This window comes from Zeus faber (genome assembly GCF_960531495.2).
Source record: "Zeus faber genome assembly, chromosome: 2".
NCBI classification, from domain to species: Eukaryota; Metazoa; Chordata; class Actinopteri; order Zeiformes; family Zeidae; genus Zeus; species Zeus faber.
Window position 1 is genome coordinate 20932415 of NC_137189.1, and position 15000 is coordinate 20947414.

The 15000-nt window shown below is 46.9% G+C and overlaps 1 protein-coding gene across 8 annotated transcripts in view; it reads right to left on the reverse strand.

Moving 5' to 3' along the window:
- The window catches only part of dnmt3aa (DNA (cytosine-5-)-methyltransferase 3 alpha a), a 37805-nt gene that overhangs the window by 22542 nt on the left and 263 nt on the right, over positions 1 to 15000 (reverse strand). For 7 of the 8 annotated variants that reach the window (XM_079996790.1, XM_079996788.1, XM_079996793.1 and 4 more), the window contains exons 2-6: positions 13163 to 13456; positions 9625 to 9732; positions 3982 to 4099; positions 3074 to 3111; positions 2458 to 2574 (exon numbers count right to left, since the gene is read on the reverse strand). In XM_079996790.1, the coding sequence (XP_079852916.1) occupies positions 2458 to 2574; positions 3074 to 3111; positions 3982 to 4099; positions 9625 to 9732; positions 13163 to 13231 (450 nt within the window). In that variant the 5' untranslated portion in view covers positions 13232 to 13456. The remainder of the gene's footprint in view (positions 1 to 2457; positions 2575 to 3073; positions 3112 to 3981; positions 4100 to 9624; positions 9733 to 13162; positions 13457 to 15000) is intronic. The other variant, XM_079996794.1, reaches the window with a different exon arrangement.

Sequence of the window (15000 nt, forward strand, 5' to 3'; positions counted from 1 at the left end):
CTTTGCATTTTTCTCTTTCTTGCTTTCTCTAGTTCCACTTGCACACTTACATAGACATTCATGACCGACCATTTGTCTCTTACCGTGGCCACAGTTAACACACGCTCACACACATTTTTATATTGGTAACAAAGTGAGGCCCGAGTAAATACACCTGGTAAGTGAGGACCATTGTTCCTGGTGCACCTCTAAACTAAAGAAATAGTCAATTTGGAGACAGGTCCTCACAAGTATAGTAAAACACACACGCACACACAGGCACACACACACACACACACATAAAGGCACGTGTACGTGCAGGAACCAGACCCAGTGGGCCTTTATCATGAGTAGGAAGTGGTTGAAAGTGAAAGGGTGCGAGAGTCCCATATGTAACACACACACACACACACACACACACACACACACACACACACAGTTGGTGAGAAGAAACCCCGAACAGGAAACACTCACTGCTCCACTCTGCTCTACACACGCTCTCTCTCTGTCTTTAACTCTCTCTCTCTGTCTCTCTCTCTTTCTCTCTCTTTCTCTCTCTCTCTCCATCTTTCATAAATCTTGGTATCTTTCACATGAACACACACACACACACAAACACACACACACATACACTTTACATAAGCAGTGTACACAAGCAGCGCTTCCTCTTCAGATCTGGAAATTATCGGGGCCATCGACAGTTTTTTGTATTTTTTATTTTTTCACACGTGGTTCGTCGTGTGAGTGAGAAAAGCAGCCACTGGAGTTAGTTTTTTTTAACCCATCCCATCTCAACATAATCAAATATGTGAGATAAAAATACGAAAATGAAAATACCCATAAACTTAAAACTTAAGAACTTTGGCGAGCCTGCATGCAAGTAGGCTTGGGCCAGTATATCGAATATCGCGATATTTCAGCCACGTGTTGTTTAGATCTCCTTCACTGTGTGTCCAAATTTATAATCGCCTAATAGGCGACAGGGAAAAACGAAAATATTTTGAGTAGAATCAATTGCGTCATTATTTTTTTCAAGTGGGTTTTCTTCTCCCCAATCAGCCTGTTTTCCTGGAAATAGCAGAGGAGTAAGCAAATTACATATAATTGCTGCTGTTCCCAATTGCATGAGTAGTGGTATCATGTTTCCAGTCATTTTGACACAACGGGCGGAGTGTGTGAAGAGATGCAAATTTCAAGGTATTTCCTTAATCGATAGTTGTTAACCGTAACAAACAATTGTTGATTAATTGATAACATAAAAGCTAAATATAGCTTATGATATACAGAATAAATAATGCATGTTATATTCCTTAATCCCAAATTTGTTGTAACATTTGAGAAACAGCCATTCTTGCAGCATAAATATATGCATAAAAATATGTAGGCGTGGAGGCTACTTTAACAAGAAAAAAAAATTTGCACTCCATTTCGTCTGTCGCACGCGAAACAAGTCAACTCAGTGGAGTGGGCTGAAAAATGGTCTGGAAAGAGAGCAAAAGGTCTGGAAATGGGAAAGGCAACAGTAAAACAAACTGCAGGAGGGCACCGCCATGTTGGATCTGTACTCATTTATGCGTTCTCGGCTAGAACACAGAACAGGGTCTGGGAGATGCTGTGACTCCACAGTATGTTTTGTAAATTGTTCAGTTAATTGAAAATTTGAAATATTATCGATTAAATTCTTATTACCAATTAATTACACATAAAACACAATAATATAATTATATATCATTTAAAAAAAAAAAAAGTTTTTTTAATAATTGTTATTAGCACTTTTTTGCGCAATCCTTTTGAAATCTCTGGATCTCTGTTGAATCAGGATTATTTTTAACGTTCAAAAATGCTTCAATGTCAACTTCCATTCAAAAGGGAAGAAAGACGGTGAATGTTCCTCGCTGTTGGGAGGTCTGGTGTGTCAGTCAAAACACAATCCTGGTGATTACTGAACAGGGTGAGTGCGCTGATCCAATCTGATTCTGATACTGATTCTCACCAGCAGAGACTTAGTTCATTTGAGCTTATTATAACGTGGGGATGGACATTTATTCAATTATCGTACAGTGGAGGAGCCTAACATGCTTAAATGTGTCCAAAAAGTCTTTGATTTAACTCTTTGTATCAGATCTCTAATACCTAAATCAGTCTGGGATCCAATGCCATTACCGCCAACGGCGCATCCCTGATGAGCAATAAAACAGTCCAAGCAGGAGTGAGATTGAGTTAAGTACAAGACACACCCTCACTTTTTTCTTCTACTCACATGTACATATTAGCATCTGCACAAACACACACAGACACGTACACACACGCACATGTGAGCCCACACTAAAACGGTATCAACTCTGTAATGTCCTCTCTCTATCTCTCCCGCTCTCTGTCTTTCACATACACACCCATACATTTAATTCTCTCTCTCGCTCTCTCTCTCTCTCTCTCTCTCTCTCTCTTTCTCTCTCTCTCTCTCCCTCTCTCTCCCACCTCGATCTTCCAGCGACTGAGCCACTCGTCTCTCTGTCTTCTGCTGATGTAGTAGGGGTCGCCTGCCTGGAACGTCACCCTGGGAACGGGCCTCCTCCTCAGCCTGCCCCCCTCTCCCTGTGGGCCACACACACACACACACACACACACGCACACACACACGCGCGCGCGCACACACACACACGCACACACACACACACACACGGATGTACATACCCACACACACACGCACATACACACATATGCACCAAGAAGCCCCGTGAACACACGCACAAACGTGTGCGTGCACACATGTATGCATGTATGTGAACCCACATACGTATTCGTACACACGCGAGCGTAGACACAGGCGCCGGCATATGCATCCACGCATACGCACAAAAGACAGACGTTAACATGCACACACACACACAACACATAGCAGCGGCAGTAGTATGGTTACTATATCATCGTTAGCTCTAGCTAAATCCGTCTGTGGAAAATACTGCTGCACCCCCCCAACCCCACCCCCGCCCATCCCCACCCCCTTCTGCCGTTTCCATGACGTAAAGGGAGTCACAGAATTGGGGGGGGGGGGGGGGGGGGTTCTGGGCAGTAAACGGAACAATGGTCTCACCTCTTTAGGGGAGTCGCAGGTTGTGTCGTCTGGCTCGTCTGAAACAGGGAGGAGGAAAACTGGGTTACAGGAAATGGACCACTTGTAAGTGTGACATTCAGCGGCGCTAGTTGGGAGGCCGCGCATGAAAGATAGTAACGAAAGTAACTAAAGCAAGTATACTTTAAAAGTGTTTTCGGCCATGTTTTGACACTATTCACACTTGCTCCTGCAGTTTATCGGTGTAAATTAGCACTGGCTGATAAATGGAAATCTAGATTTGACAGTTTGTCCCGCAGCTCAGGACTATGGCTGCCCACTGCCCAAATAATGTGATCATTCCTCGTCAGTGGTATGAAATTGTCGTGACATTGTCATTGTAATCCTCAGAGACGACTATTTTACTTGAAAATGATCTTTATTTATTTTGCACCACTTTGGCATCTGGGCTCCGCTGCTCATCACTCCTGGCGAGGTGTACAGCAAACATGGGAATACTTAGTGAGGAGTGATGAGTTTGAACCCCCCCCATTGGATAGAAGAGTAGAGCACAACAGGTGGATGCAGGGGAGGTGGAGGGAGCGCAGCAACGCAGCAAAGCAGATAGGGCAGGAGGGGTTGGCTGCTCAAATACGCCGACCCATAAGGACGTGGAAGCGTGTGGCGCCATTGAGTTGTCTGTCTTGACAGAACTAGCTGCGCAAGGTACTGCATTATTTATAATAATCATTCAATAATCTAATTGGATGTCAAAAAACATGTTTTTGCCTTTGAAACCACCTGCTGAGGGTACACTGGTGACATTGAAAGGAGGAAAAAAAAATCGGAATCTTTATTTCCTTTGTGGCTAATGTGCGTTTGATGTTGCGATGTATGTATGTGTGTGTGTGTGTGTATGTATGTGTGTGTGCGTACGTCCACACACTCACGCTTCTCAGGGTGCACTAGTTTCCGTCTGCCACGCTTCCTGCGCAAAGAGGGGGAGGGGTCTGACTCCTCAGGTGGGGTCGGCGGTGCGTTGGTGCAGGGGTCTGAGTTTGCCGTCTCCTAGGAGAGAGAGAGAGAGAAAGGCAGGACACAGTCCAGGTAAAATGGGAGAGAATAGGAAAGCAGCTGCAAACGCTTATCTGAGGACTTGAACACACTAATAATCACGGCCCTGCTTTCTCTGAACACATTACTCATGTGGGGGAGCAGACAGGCAGCAGCACGCACGCTCTGGTACACACACACACACACACACACACACACACACACACACACACACACACACACACACACATACACACACACACACACACACACACACACACACACGCACACATACAATCCATAATTATGAATATAAATTGATGAACATACAGTCCAATACACAGTGACACACACCTGCTTGAGTCTACCCTTGTTAGTGCAATGATAAGTAGGAACGTCGAGAGGGGCTGTCTACATGAGATGAGATGAGATGAGATGAGATGAGATCACATCACGTCACGTCACATCACATCACATCACATCACATCAAATCACATCACATCACATCACATCAGATGAGATGAGATGAGATCACATCAGATGACATCAGATGACATCAGATGACATCACATCACATCACGTCACATCACATCAGATCAGATAAGACAGTTCTTTATTCATCCTCCGGGGAGGAAATTCAAGTGTTGCAGCGGCTCAATGGGGAAACGTACAGAGTAACTGGAGCAGTAGCAGGAGAATATATATTAAATTACGATATATAAATACAATAAGCAATCAACAGTTAAAATTAAATAAATAATAATAATAATAATAAATAGGTCCGACTGTAGAGCATAAATATTTAAATCAAATGCAAGAGAATAGTCTTGTACACTTGTACATATAATCAATATCAATTGATCAATTGACACACACACACACACACACACACACACACACACACACACACACACACACACACACACACACACACACACACACACACGTCTAGCACTTGCATCTAATGAAAGTGGGGAGCGCTATAGATATGACCGATGGCCACAGGTGACAAGCTGCGCCATTAATGAGGAAACAGGAACAGGAACATGCAGGAGTTCACAGCGCTCACCCCATACGGTGAAACAAACCTCTACAGATGCCAAACTCGCCCATAATCTATTCCGGCACCCTTTTAACAAGGCGGAGCATTTCCACCAAACTCCGACGCGGGGCAAGACCGCAATTACAGTGGGGGGATTGTTGGGTTCTTGAGTTGGTTCGAACCCCTCCCTCCCTCCCCGCCATGACTTGTGAACTCCCCGTTGGCTCACGTGGGCTCGCAGCGCGGAGGCTTTAACGACGCCGAAAGCTAATCAGGCAGCAGCTCTTGGGGAGCTTTAATGTCGCTAACAGATTTTATAGACGCGTCATTAAGCGGAGTGGGCAGTGCGAGTGTCTGAGCAGCGAGGCCGCGCTAGCGAGCGCTAACGAGCCTGCAGAGGCCGTAATGAGCAGGTGAAAAGCTCAATAAAAAGGCAAAGAACACAACATAGGCGGTTAAATAGCCATCAGGACTACTTTCACAAGTTTCCAGTGTACACACACACACACAAACACACACACACACGCACGCCCGCCCCCAAGTACGCATGCAGGCACACACACACACACACACACACACACACACACACACACACACACACACACACACACACACACACACACACACACACCCATCAGCGCAGGCAAAGATATCTGATATCTGCCAATGGAGATAAAACCAGATTTGGCTGGAAACAGTATTAATGTAATTCAAGTTCTAAACATTTCTGTGGCTTTGTATGGCTGTGGAGGGGAAAGCTAGACGTGTATGTGTTGCACTGTGAGTGTGTGTGCGTGTGTGTTCGAATTTCAGGTCGTCTGACTGACAAAGAGACACGAAGGAAGTGGTTGGGTTAAGCTAGCGGGAGGGAGAGATGGATCGGTGAGAACCAAAGAAAGTGAAGCAGCGATGGCGTAGAAAGAGAGCTCGCGGAGTAACCGACCATGATGGAGGGATGAATCCACACACGCACGCACGCACGCACACACACACACACACACAATCACGCACACGCACGCGCGCGGTACAGTACCTCACGCATGTTCACTAGCGTCTCGCTGGAAACGCTTCTCTTCATCGTTACATTAACTGTCTCGCTCTCGCTCTGTCACCGTGTCGCCACCGACACTTCCTCTCTCGCTCGCCAAAGCTAAAAACACGTGGGCCGGATTCTCAGTGAGCTGTAGCTGTGGAAAGTACCCGAGTAACCGAGCTGCTTCAAAGGAGACACCACGCTGTGTCACCTGCGGCCGCGCCGGGGTCACCGGCGGGGACGAGGCGGCGCTTTAAGAGCCATGAAGTCCATGAACGGAGCTTAATCTACAATACTGTGTTTGTACAGTAGTGTCCTTAACCAAATATGATCACAAAGGGAAATGGTTCTGACCACATTGTTGCACCAAAGACTATGACCTTGAGTGGTTGCTCATTTTGGCCCGAAGCTATAACTTTGGCCTGCGCTTAAACTAACTGTTTTGGATGTGTTTTTCCGGGGGTTTTTTTTAAAGCTGGTGTGTGGCCATTTGCAGTCGAGGAGAACATGGGATTGAAACAAGTGCTTCAGCTCCGCCAGTGATGTTCCCTCTCAGACAAATTGGGTCAGGAAGTAACGCGTGTCCCTTTGGGTATACGCAAGATGACCATCCAAGAACCATCACAGGCATCTGACGTACTCTCACCGCCACTGAAGCCAGGAAGCAGAATCAGAAAGGTACTCAAGTAGCAACAGACAATCCGAGAGATAGATCCCCCCCCCCACCACCAAAAAAAGGTGGCCACAGTCAGTCAGTTTCCTGTAAAACCGGGTGTCCAGGCTCGTTGGAAGGACCAGAGCCCCCCGGCAACACAGCAGCAGTAAAGCGGACCACGCTTAAACCGCGAAATCTCATTCACAATCTCTCCACAGCTGAAAACTCCAGTGAACTGCACGGTGCACTGTATGCTCAGCTCCACCTTCATTTGGCCACGGCGAGATTGGCAGAGAATGTAATTGAGATCCTCCACCCCCTGTTGACACCGACCGGCACTCAAACCGCGCCGTCAGTTCGATGGCCCTTCGGTGAGGACTCAAAACTCTTGGTTTGGGCTCGTTCGAACATAATATAGACCATCGATTCCATTTTTTTTCTCGGTTATTACATTCTCCGTTATGACAAGTGTCGAAAAGCAGAAAATCGACAAACATTTCTGGCGTATCTGTTTGATCATCGGCGTGGTTTGATTCGGCAATAGATCTCTATTTGAGCGTGGAATTGGACAGAAATTCGATCCCTAAAAAGTCACAGTCCTGAGATGGAACAAACAAGCTCACATATCCTCTGACTGCTGGCAAAACGCTTCCTTGCCGTACCTGCTCCATCTGGCCCCAATCAGAGGGTGTTTGAGCACCGCAGGACATATTGTTATGACCGGATCGGCCCTTTCTGGAGAGCATGTAGACAAATTAACCTTTCCTAAAAAGAGCCTGAGCAAACCAAAGCTTCGACTGTCCAACTAACTGATAATATCAGCTTTAACTGTTCGCCTCAAATGTAGGTCGTATTTGTGTATTACAATATAAATGCGTACTGTATATATCCATGTGAAGCGTATTCACAACTCAAAATACAGCATCTTTTTGTTTCCTTCTTGTTGGCTCTGCGTGAAAAGTTCTGTTTTGAGTATACTGGCGACTTAAGTGAACTGGAACACCAATTGACACTGCTCACTTGTCTTTCAGGGCCAACATAGTACATAGTGTTCTATAGTACTATAGCAGTACTATAGAATATAGTACTACTATAGTACATAGTGTACTATAGTAGTACTATAGTAGTACAATAGTACTACTATGTACTATAGTAGTACTATAGTAGTACTTTGTACTATAGTAGTACATCGTACAACATAGACTCTAAATAATCATTGAGACTCATGTACTGTACATGACACAACCCATGCACTTGGACACAGTGTGGAGGCAAAAACATAGATAACACACGTGAGCTTGAAAAGAAGACAGAGAAAGGCAGAGGGAAGAGAAAGAGAGAGAAAGAATGGAACGAGAGGTAGGGTGAGAGAGTGAGAGAGAAAAGGGGAAGCCCAAATAAGTTTAGGGAAAGAGGGCTCATATAGCGGAACCGCCGTGGCTACGGAGGGCTCTGCTCATATGAGTGATCACTTAGAGAGTGAAGGAGGTGTAAGACACAAAATAAGGGGAGAGATGACACACGGGAGAGGGGAAACATAGGCCCTTTTGGACCCCTCACCCCCTGCACTCTTTCCATTCCTCACTCAGCCCACTCTCTTTCTCTCTCTCTGTGTACTCTATAGTTAGTGTGACATTCTGACAGCTCCGCCCTGCACCACACACAATAGCTCAATTCCTGGATACACACCAGAGTGTGTGTGTGTGTGTGTGTGCGTGCATGTGTGTGTGTGTGTGTGTGTGTGTGTGTGTGTGTGTGTGTGTGAGAGGTATAGGGTAAAAGGGAGAGAATGAGCAAGTGGGAGAGCGAGAGAGAGAGAGAGAGAGAGAGAGAGCGAGGGCAATCAGACTATACACTGTAACAAAATAGATAATAACAAGATATATGTCCATCGAAAAGGCATCATTTTTTAAAAATCAAATACATTTGATTCAATTAAAGTTTAAAACCGTATCTACACCCAATGATCAACCTTCTTTCGCATCATGCTGAAAACGAAATATTTTATGATTGTATACTTCTAATGTAATTATTTAATACTTATACAAACTAACAAACTAATATGTGTGTGTATGGGGAGAACACATCTAAACACACACACACACACACACACACACACACACACACACACAGCCTTAATTGACTCTGTATTTCATAAAACTGGACTTGTTTGATCAGCTATATCGACCGTCTTCGATAGAGTAAACAGCTCAGCATGCAAACTCACACACACACACACACACACACACACACACACAAGGGAGAAAGCAGTCGGTGTGAGATAGGCGGGAGGAATGGATGGAGAGACGTGATGAAAGGAAAGAGAAACATTCCAACAAGAGGGCGGGTCGAGATGTGGTTAAGGGGGTGATTAACGCAATGATGTAGAATTTTAAATACACAACCCACAGATTTATTGGCGGTGGGGATCAGACAGTCGGCGTTGGGTTTGAACCCCATTCCTCCGAGCCTGTCATGGCGGGGGGCGGGAGAGGGTGATTAACGTCGCCTGATGGCCTGCAAACTATGGTGCTTAACCTCTGACCCCCTCCAGCGGTAGCAGACTGTGGAGTTATGGGAGCAGACTGTGCGTTGCTATGAATAATTCCATCCGACTGAACGTAGACGGCGTAGATGTTTTGAGTCAAACTGTCGGTGAAATGTGCATTTCGCCGGCTAGCCATTGTTATTGACAAAAAGCACACAGAGAGAAGTCGTCTACCGCACCCCACCACCCCCACCCCCCGCGTTGATAAAAACCGGGGCGCGTGGACGGCGGCCCGGTCGGCCCGAGGCAGCTCCGTACTCACAGGAAGCAGCTGCTTGCGTTTCCTGCCGGGCCGGCCCACTCGGTGGGGGGCGGGGGGGCTCGCCGGCGTCCCCTCCTCCAGACTGTCCCGGTCTGCTCCGTCTTCGCTCTGACGAAGGGAAAACGCACACAGCCGGGCGTTAGAGAAGCAGAAAACCCATCGGCACGCTGGTCTCGGGTTAATGAGTGGTTTCAGGGCAACAAGCAGTATGTACGGTGAAGTATGAAAAACAAAAGGTGGCATGGTGTCCTCCAACTTTAAAATACCAACGCCCTTGTATCGTCCTTTAGAAAAACCTTGCATTGCACCTATAGATTAGAGGACAGATACGTTGGGGGCCTCGGGTGGAATCAGGGAGGCAGAACAGCGCAGAGACCAGACAATTTTCATCAAACTGGTACAGACAGGCTGGAATGCCATCTGACACTGACGTTGGAAACACGGTATCTCAATATATATTCATACTATTCTAACAAAAATCTTCCACTACTTGTCTCTGGACTTCAACTGGACGTGAAGCATTGCCGATTCATTTTATTCTCTTCCCATAGAGTGCGTTTCAGTGGACTGATGCTGCGCCCTCTCCCAGGCTCCCAGAGAACGAGACATGGGAGCGTTGCCGTGGAAATGTCGGCCCACCAGCAACATGGGGATTCATGTTTGATCGGCGATTGAGTAGAACTGACGAGTACGATCGAAGTTTGCACTGTTCCTGAGAGAGAGCGACCTTCCTCTCCGCTCTTTGGACATTGCCTGCTGTCGTTCCCTCTTCCTCGGCTTTCTCTCCGAGCTCCCTCCTTCTCCGCTCGGTCACGGCTGGTTGCCGGTGACGGCGGAGAGCAGTTGCTAAGGTGCGGAAAACTGCTTAGCAACTGTCTCTCGGCTCTTGGGGACGGAGGTGATGGTGCTGTGGGAGGGGAGGGGGGGGGGGGGGGGGGGTTCGCTGACTAAACCTTCCTGGTGTGACTTCCCTCTGTCGGGCAACCTGGGAAACGGCTATCAGTCCAGGGCAAAATGGAACTCTGCCTGTCCGCCCGGTGGGTTACCCATATGCCCATGTCACGACACACACACACACACAAAAAAACACGCCCACATTACCTCTGTCTACCAGCTTGTCAAACAATCTTCTTGTGAGAAACAGAGTTTAAAGTAGAAAACACACAATCAAGAAATACAACCTTCAAAAACCTGCACACAAAGGCAAGTAAATGCAAACAACACACACACACACACACACACACACATTAATGTGGCAATCTGCCCATATATCTTTCGTCTATTTCTGTCTCCTGGCAGGTTATTTTGGGCCGCCGTAGTTTCTAGGCAACCAGACTGCAAACGAGGCGGGCGAGGGGGAAGATCCCAGCGGTGGCAGACAGCTTTCCCCTGTTCTCCTCTCCGCCATCGCCATCGCCACCTCTCTTTCTCTCTCTCTTTCTCGCTCTCTCTCTCTCTCTCTCTCTCTCTCTCTCACTCTCTCTCTCTCTCCTTCCGTCTCACCTCCATCACCATGTATCCCGCTTCTCCTCTGCCTCCGCTCACCCGCTTCCTCTTTTTCTGTCTTAAGTGATTACTGGCCGGGTCGTTCGGCCTCACTACAAAACCGTCCACGGTGGGACAGAGCGCTCGGCCGTGAATTTATATTTACCCACAAGCTGCTTTTTTTTATACAATAATAGGGCATTTGGGAATTCTAGAATTTGTTTTTTTAACAAACCAATCCAGGTGACTTTGATTTGAAAAAAAAACAAAACCCCACAAGCATTCTGTGGCTGATTTTTTGGAATGGATGTGAAGTGCTCAGTATCTTAAAAGTAGAACACAACCTGCAGAGAAAAAAGTGCCATATAGGAGACAGCTCTGCTGTTGTTGGCTTGAAGCCAGCATGTATAAGCGCACGTGTGTGTGTGTGTGTGTGTGTGTGTGTGTGTGTGTGTGTGTGTGTGTGTGTGTATGTGTGTAACTGTGTCAGTAAGTTAGGGGGGGTTTATATAGCAGCACAATGGGTTTCAGACCCAGAATTTATGACGACTGCCCCCAGGCTTTGGGGGCGCAAATGAAAGGAAACCTTTTTTCACTTTGTGTGCACGTGTGTTCATGTGTATATGTGTGTGTGTGTGTGTGTGTGTCTGTGTGTGCGTGTGTATGTCTGTCTCCACATCGGCGATGCTGTGTCAGTTGGTGTGCCTTTGCGCGTGCCTCTGTGTTTGCAAGTATGTACATGAGCTGATGTGTAGCGCAGATGTGTGTGCTTGTGTGCACATGCACATGTGCTTGCATGTCAGTGTGTGCATGTGCCTTCATGCACGCATTGGTTCCAGAAAGGCCATACTGTGTCTGCTTCTAAAGACGCTACCTGCATCTGCGCAGGTGACTATGGAATGCAGCGGGGCCACGGCTGAATGTAAATAAATAACTATTCCTTTAATAATTAGTCAAATACATAGACTGATAGAACACGCACGCGCACACACACACACACACACACACACACACACACACACACACACACACACACACACACTCACACACACAGTCAGCCTTTTCCTGTACGCTAACCTATATCTGTACCTCAAGAGTGTGTTTCAGCTTGGCTTGCTAAACCACAAGTTTCAGTGTTGTCAGGACGTCGATGTCATGAACCCGTTGAGTGGCTTTTACGAGGCCCCGCCCCTTCGGGGTGCTCCCTCTTCCCCGTGGTTTAACGAGAACGAAGAGCTCACGCAACGATACTGTTGTCTGTTGGATGGAAATCACTTTCTGTCTCAAATGTCACTGCGGGATTTTTAACCTCATGGGAGTTATGTCAGCAACGGCACTAATAGTACATTTAGTGGTAGCTGTAGCAGTCATAATAATAGTAGTAGTAATCATAGCACTACTGTTAAATAGCCACAGGTATTTACATTTAGTCATTTGGCAGACGCTTTTATCCAAAGCGACTTACAAGGGAGAATAACATTCAGCTACATTGCGACAGAGACAGAGGTATTCCTCCGTGGTAACATTTGCAATATTATCACGAGCTAGTAACCAGGGATGCGTTTGTCCAGTTTTTTAATGACCAATATTGTTTCTGATTCCTAAACTTAAAGAGCCAATAACGCCTACAGGCTCAAATCCCTTGCATGGGGTTAACGCTTGACATATATTCCTTCTCATTTGATTTATCCCATACATTTTTTTTCAATCCAAGACATCTAACCTGCTTCTGTGTCACAAGGGCGGAAAATCAAGTCACATCTATGGTTTCTGGCATGGGATTTGTGTTTTAGGGATATTCTCTGACACCAACACTCTGATATCAGGTACCAGCATGGTCGCTGGTGCATCGCCAGTTGTGCTGGTACTGGTAACTATACGGTAGTAGCATTACAGGTGGCAGGTGTAGATATGGTTGGAAAATAAGTGGTTGTACTACTTGATATAACACACAGGAATGCATAATGAGAGAAATCACTGAACGGCTGCACATCATGAATCTCTCTCTCTCTCTCGCTCTCTCTCTTACTATTGATCTATGTCTCTCGCTCACCAGGTCATTGGAGGTGTCATTCTCCGGCGTCTGTTCGGGGTCGTCAGCAGACGGACTATTGGACGGCATAGCAGGACGTCTTTGGTGGTGGAAAAAAAGTTTGCAAAGTAAAACAAAAAAAAAAAACAATAAACAAAACAAAACAAAAGAAAGAAAAAAAAAGAAAAGTAAATTAAAATAGGGAGAAGGCTCGCAGAAACACCAGGCTTGACTTCATTCGGTCCGTCTGCCTGCCTGCCTGCCTGCCTGCCTGTCTGCCTGCCTGTCTGTCTGTCAGTGAGTCCCTCTGTTCTCCTGGAGGGAAGATGGAGAGAGAGGAACATTGAGTTGGGACTGACACACGCAGGCGCGCGCGCACACACACACACACACACACACACACACACACACACACACACACACACACACACACTATACATCTTGACTCAGTTGACGTCCAAGACATTTAACTGTAACAAATGTGACAGGTTTGAGGCAAAGTTTCACTCTGGCTCTGCAAATAATATGCCTCTGGGCTAACCCACACACACACACGCACACACACACACACACACAAAATCATACACAGATTTTTGTATTGGTGAGGACCCATGTTTCTGTTGCACTTTGAAAACGTCATTTACCACAGTGATTCTCAATCATTTTCATATTGAGGGTATTTTGTCCCTGGGATCTCAGAAGATTTTTTAAATGTACTTCTACACCTGTTTATAACTAGTTGTATTGTAGGACATCATCTAACGGCACTAACGTCTTGTGAATTAATAATGGTGAACTTTAAATATGAATCATTTTTCGCCGGGGCACCCCTGGGACCTCCCTAAGGACCCCTAGGGGGAATCCAGGTTGGAGAACCACTGATTTACAGTAAGTACGGCGAACCCCGTGGGTTGACGGTGATTCTTTTAGTTTATGGTCTTTTAATTTCATGTTGAGAAGGAAACGTAAACATTTTTTTTGGGGGGGGGGGGGGGATAATTCCCATTGGATTACGAATTCATAAACAGATGTGGCAGCGATGAAAGTGAGCGACGATTTCATCGTGGCCAAACGACGAAAATCAATATCGTGTGTTTTATTTATTCACGATATAACACCCTCACCCCGAGTTCGCCTCTAACTTCCCTCACGCACCAAGTTAAAACTCCCCGCGAACGGCCGCAAACGTGCGCGTGAACACGATTTAAATGAAGATCAAAATAATTAAAAAATAATAATAATAATAATAATAATGATAATGACTATGGCTGTTTAGATCGTACCGCCGTCCCAAACGCAGACAGCCGGGCGCAGGGCCTCCGAACCGGGAGGAGAGACGGGATGTGCGCAGCGGGAACATTCGCCGAATCTATATCACGTTTAAATCACCGATCGCACGCGGCCTTACCGGATGTGACCTTTTCGGCGCGGCCAGGTGCAAGGCTTTGATCCGTGCGGTCCACGGTGGATGATAGATCACCGGGTCAGGTAGAAAAGCACGGGGGCGCGCGCGCGCGGCGAGTCCGAAACGCACCCGTTAACCCCTGGGAAGCGCGCGCACGCCGCGGCTACGGCACCGCGCGTGGATGTGTCTGTGTGTCTGCGTCTGAGGCGGGCGGGCGGGCGGGCGGGGAGGGGGGGGGGGGGGGGGTGAAAAGACGGTGCGCTCCGGTTCTCCGCGCGGCGGGGAGCGCGGGGGGAGCGGCGGATCGGGGGGGTGGTGTAAGGGAAATAATTCGGTGTCACGCTTGGAAACCCGTCTCACCGCCACGGTTTCCATCCCACAGGCCGCGCCGTACAAAGAAACTCCCCCAAGTTCAACTCGCCCGTGCCCGCGCGCGGCGTTTAATTAAAGCGCT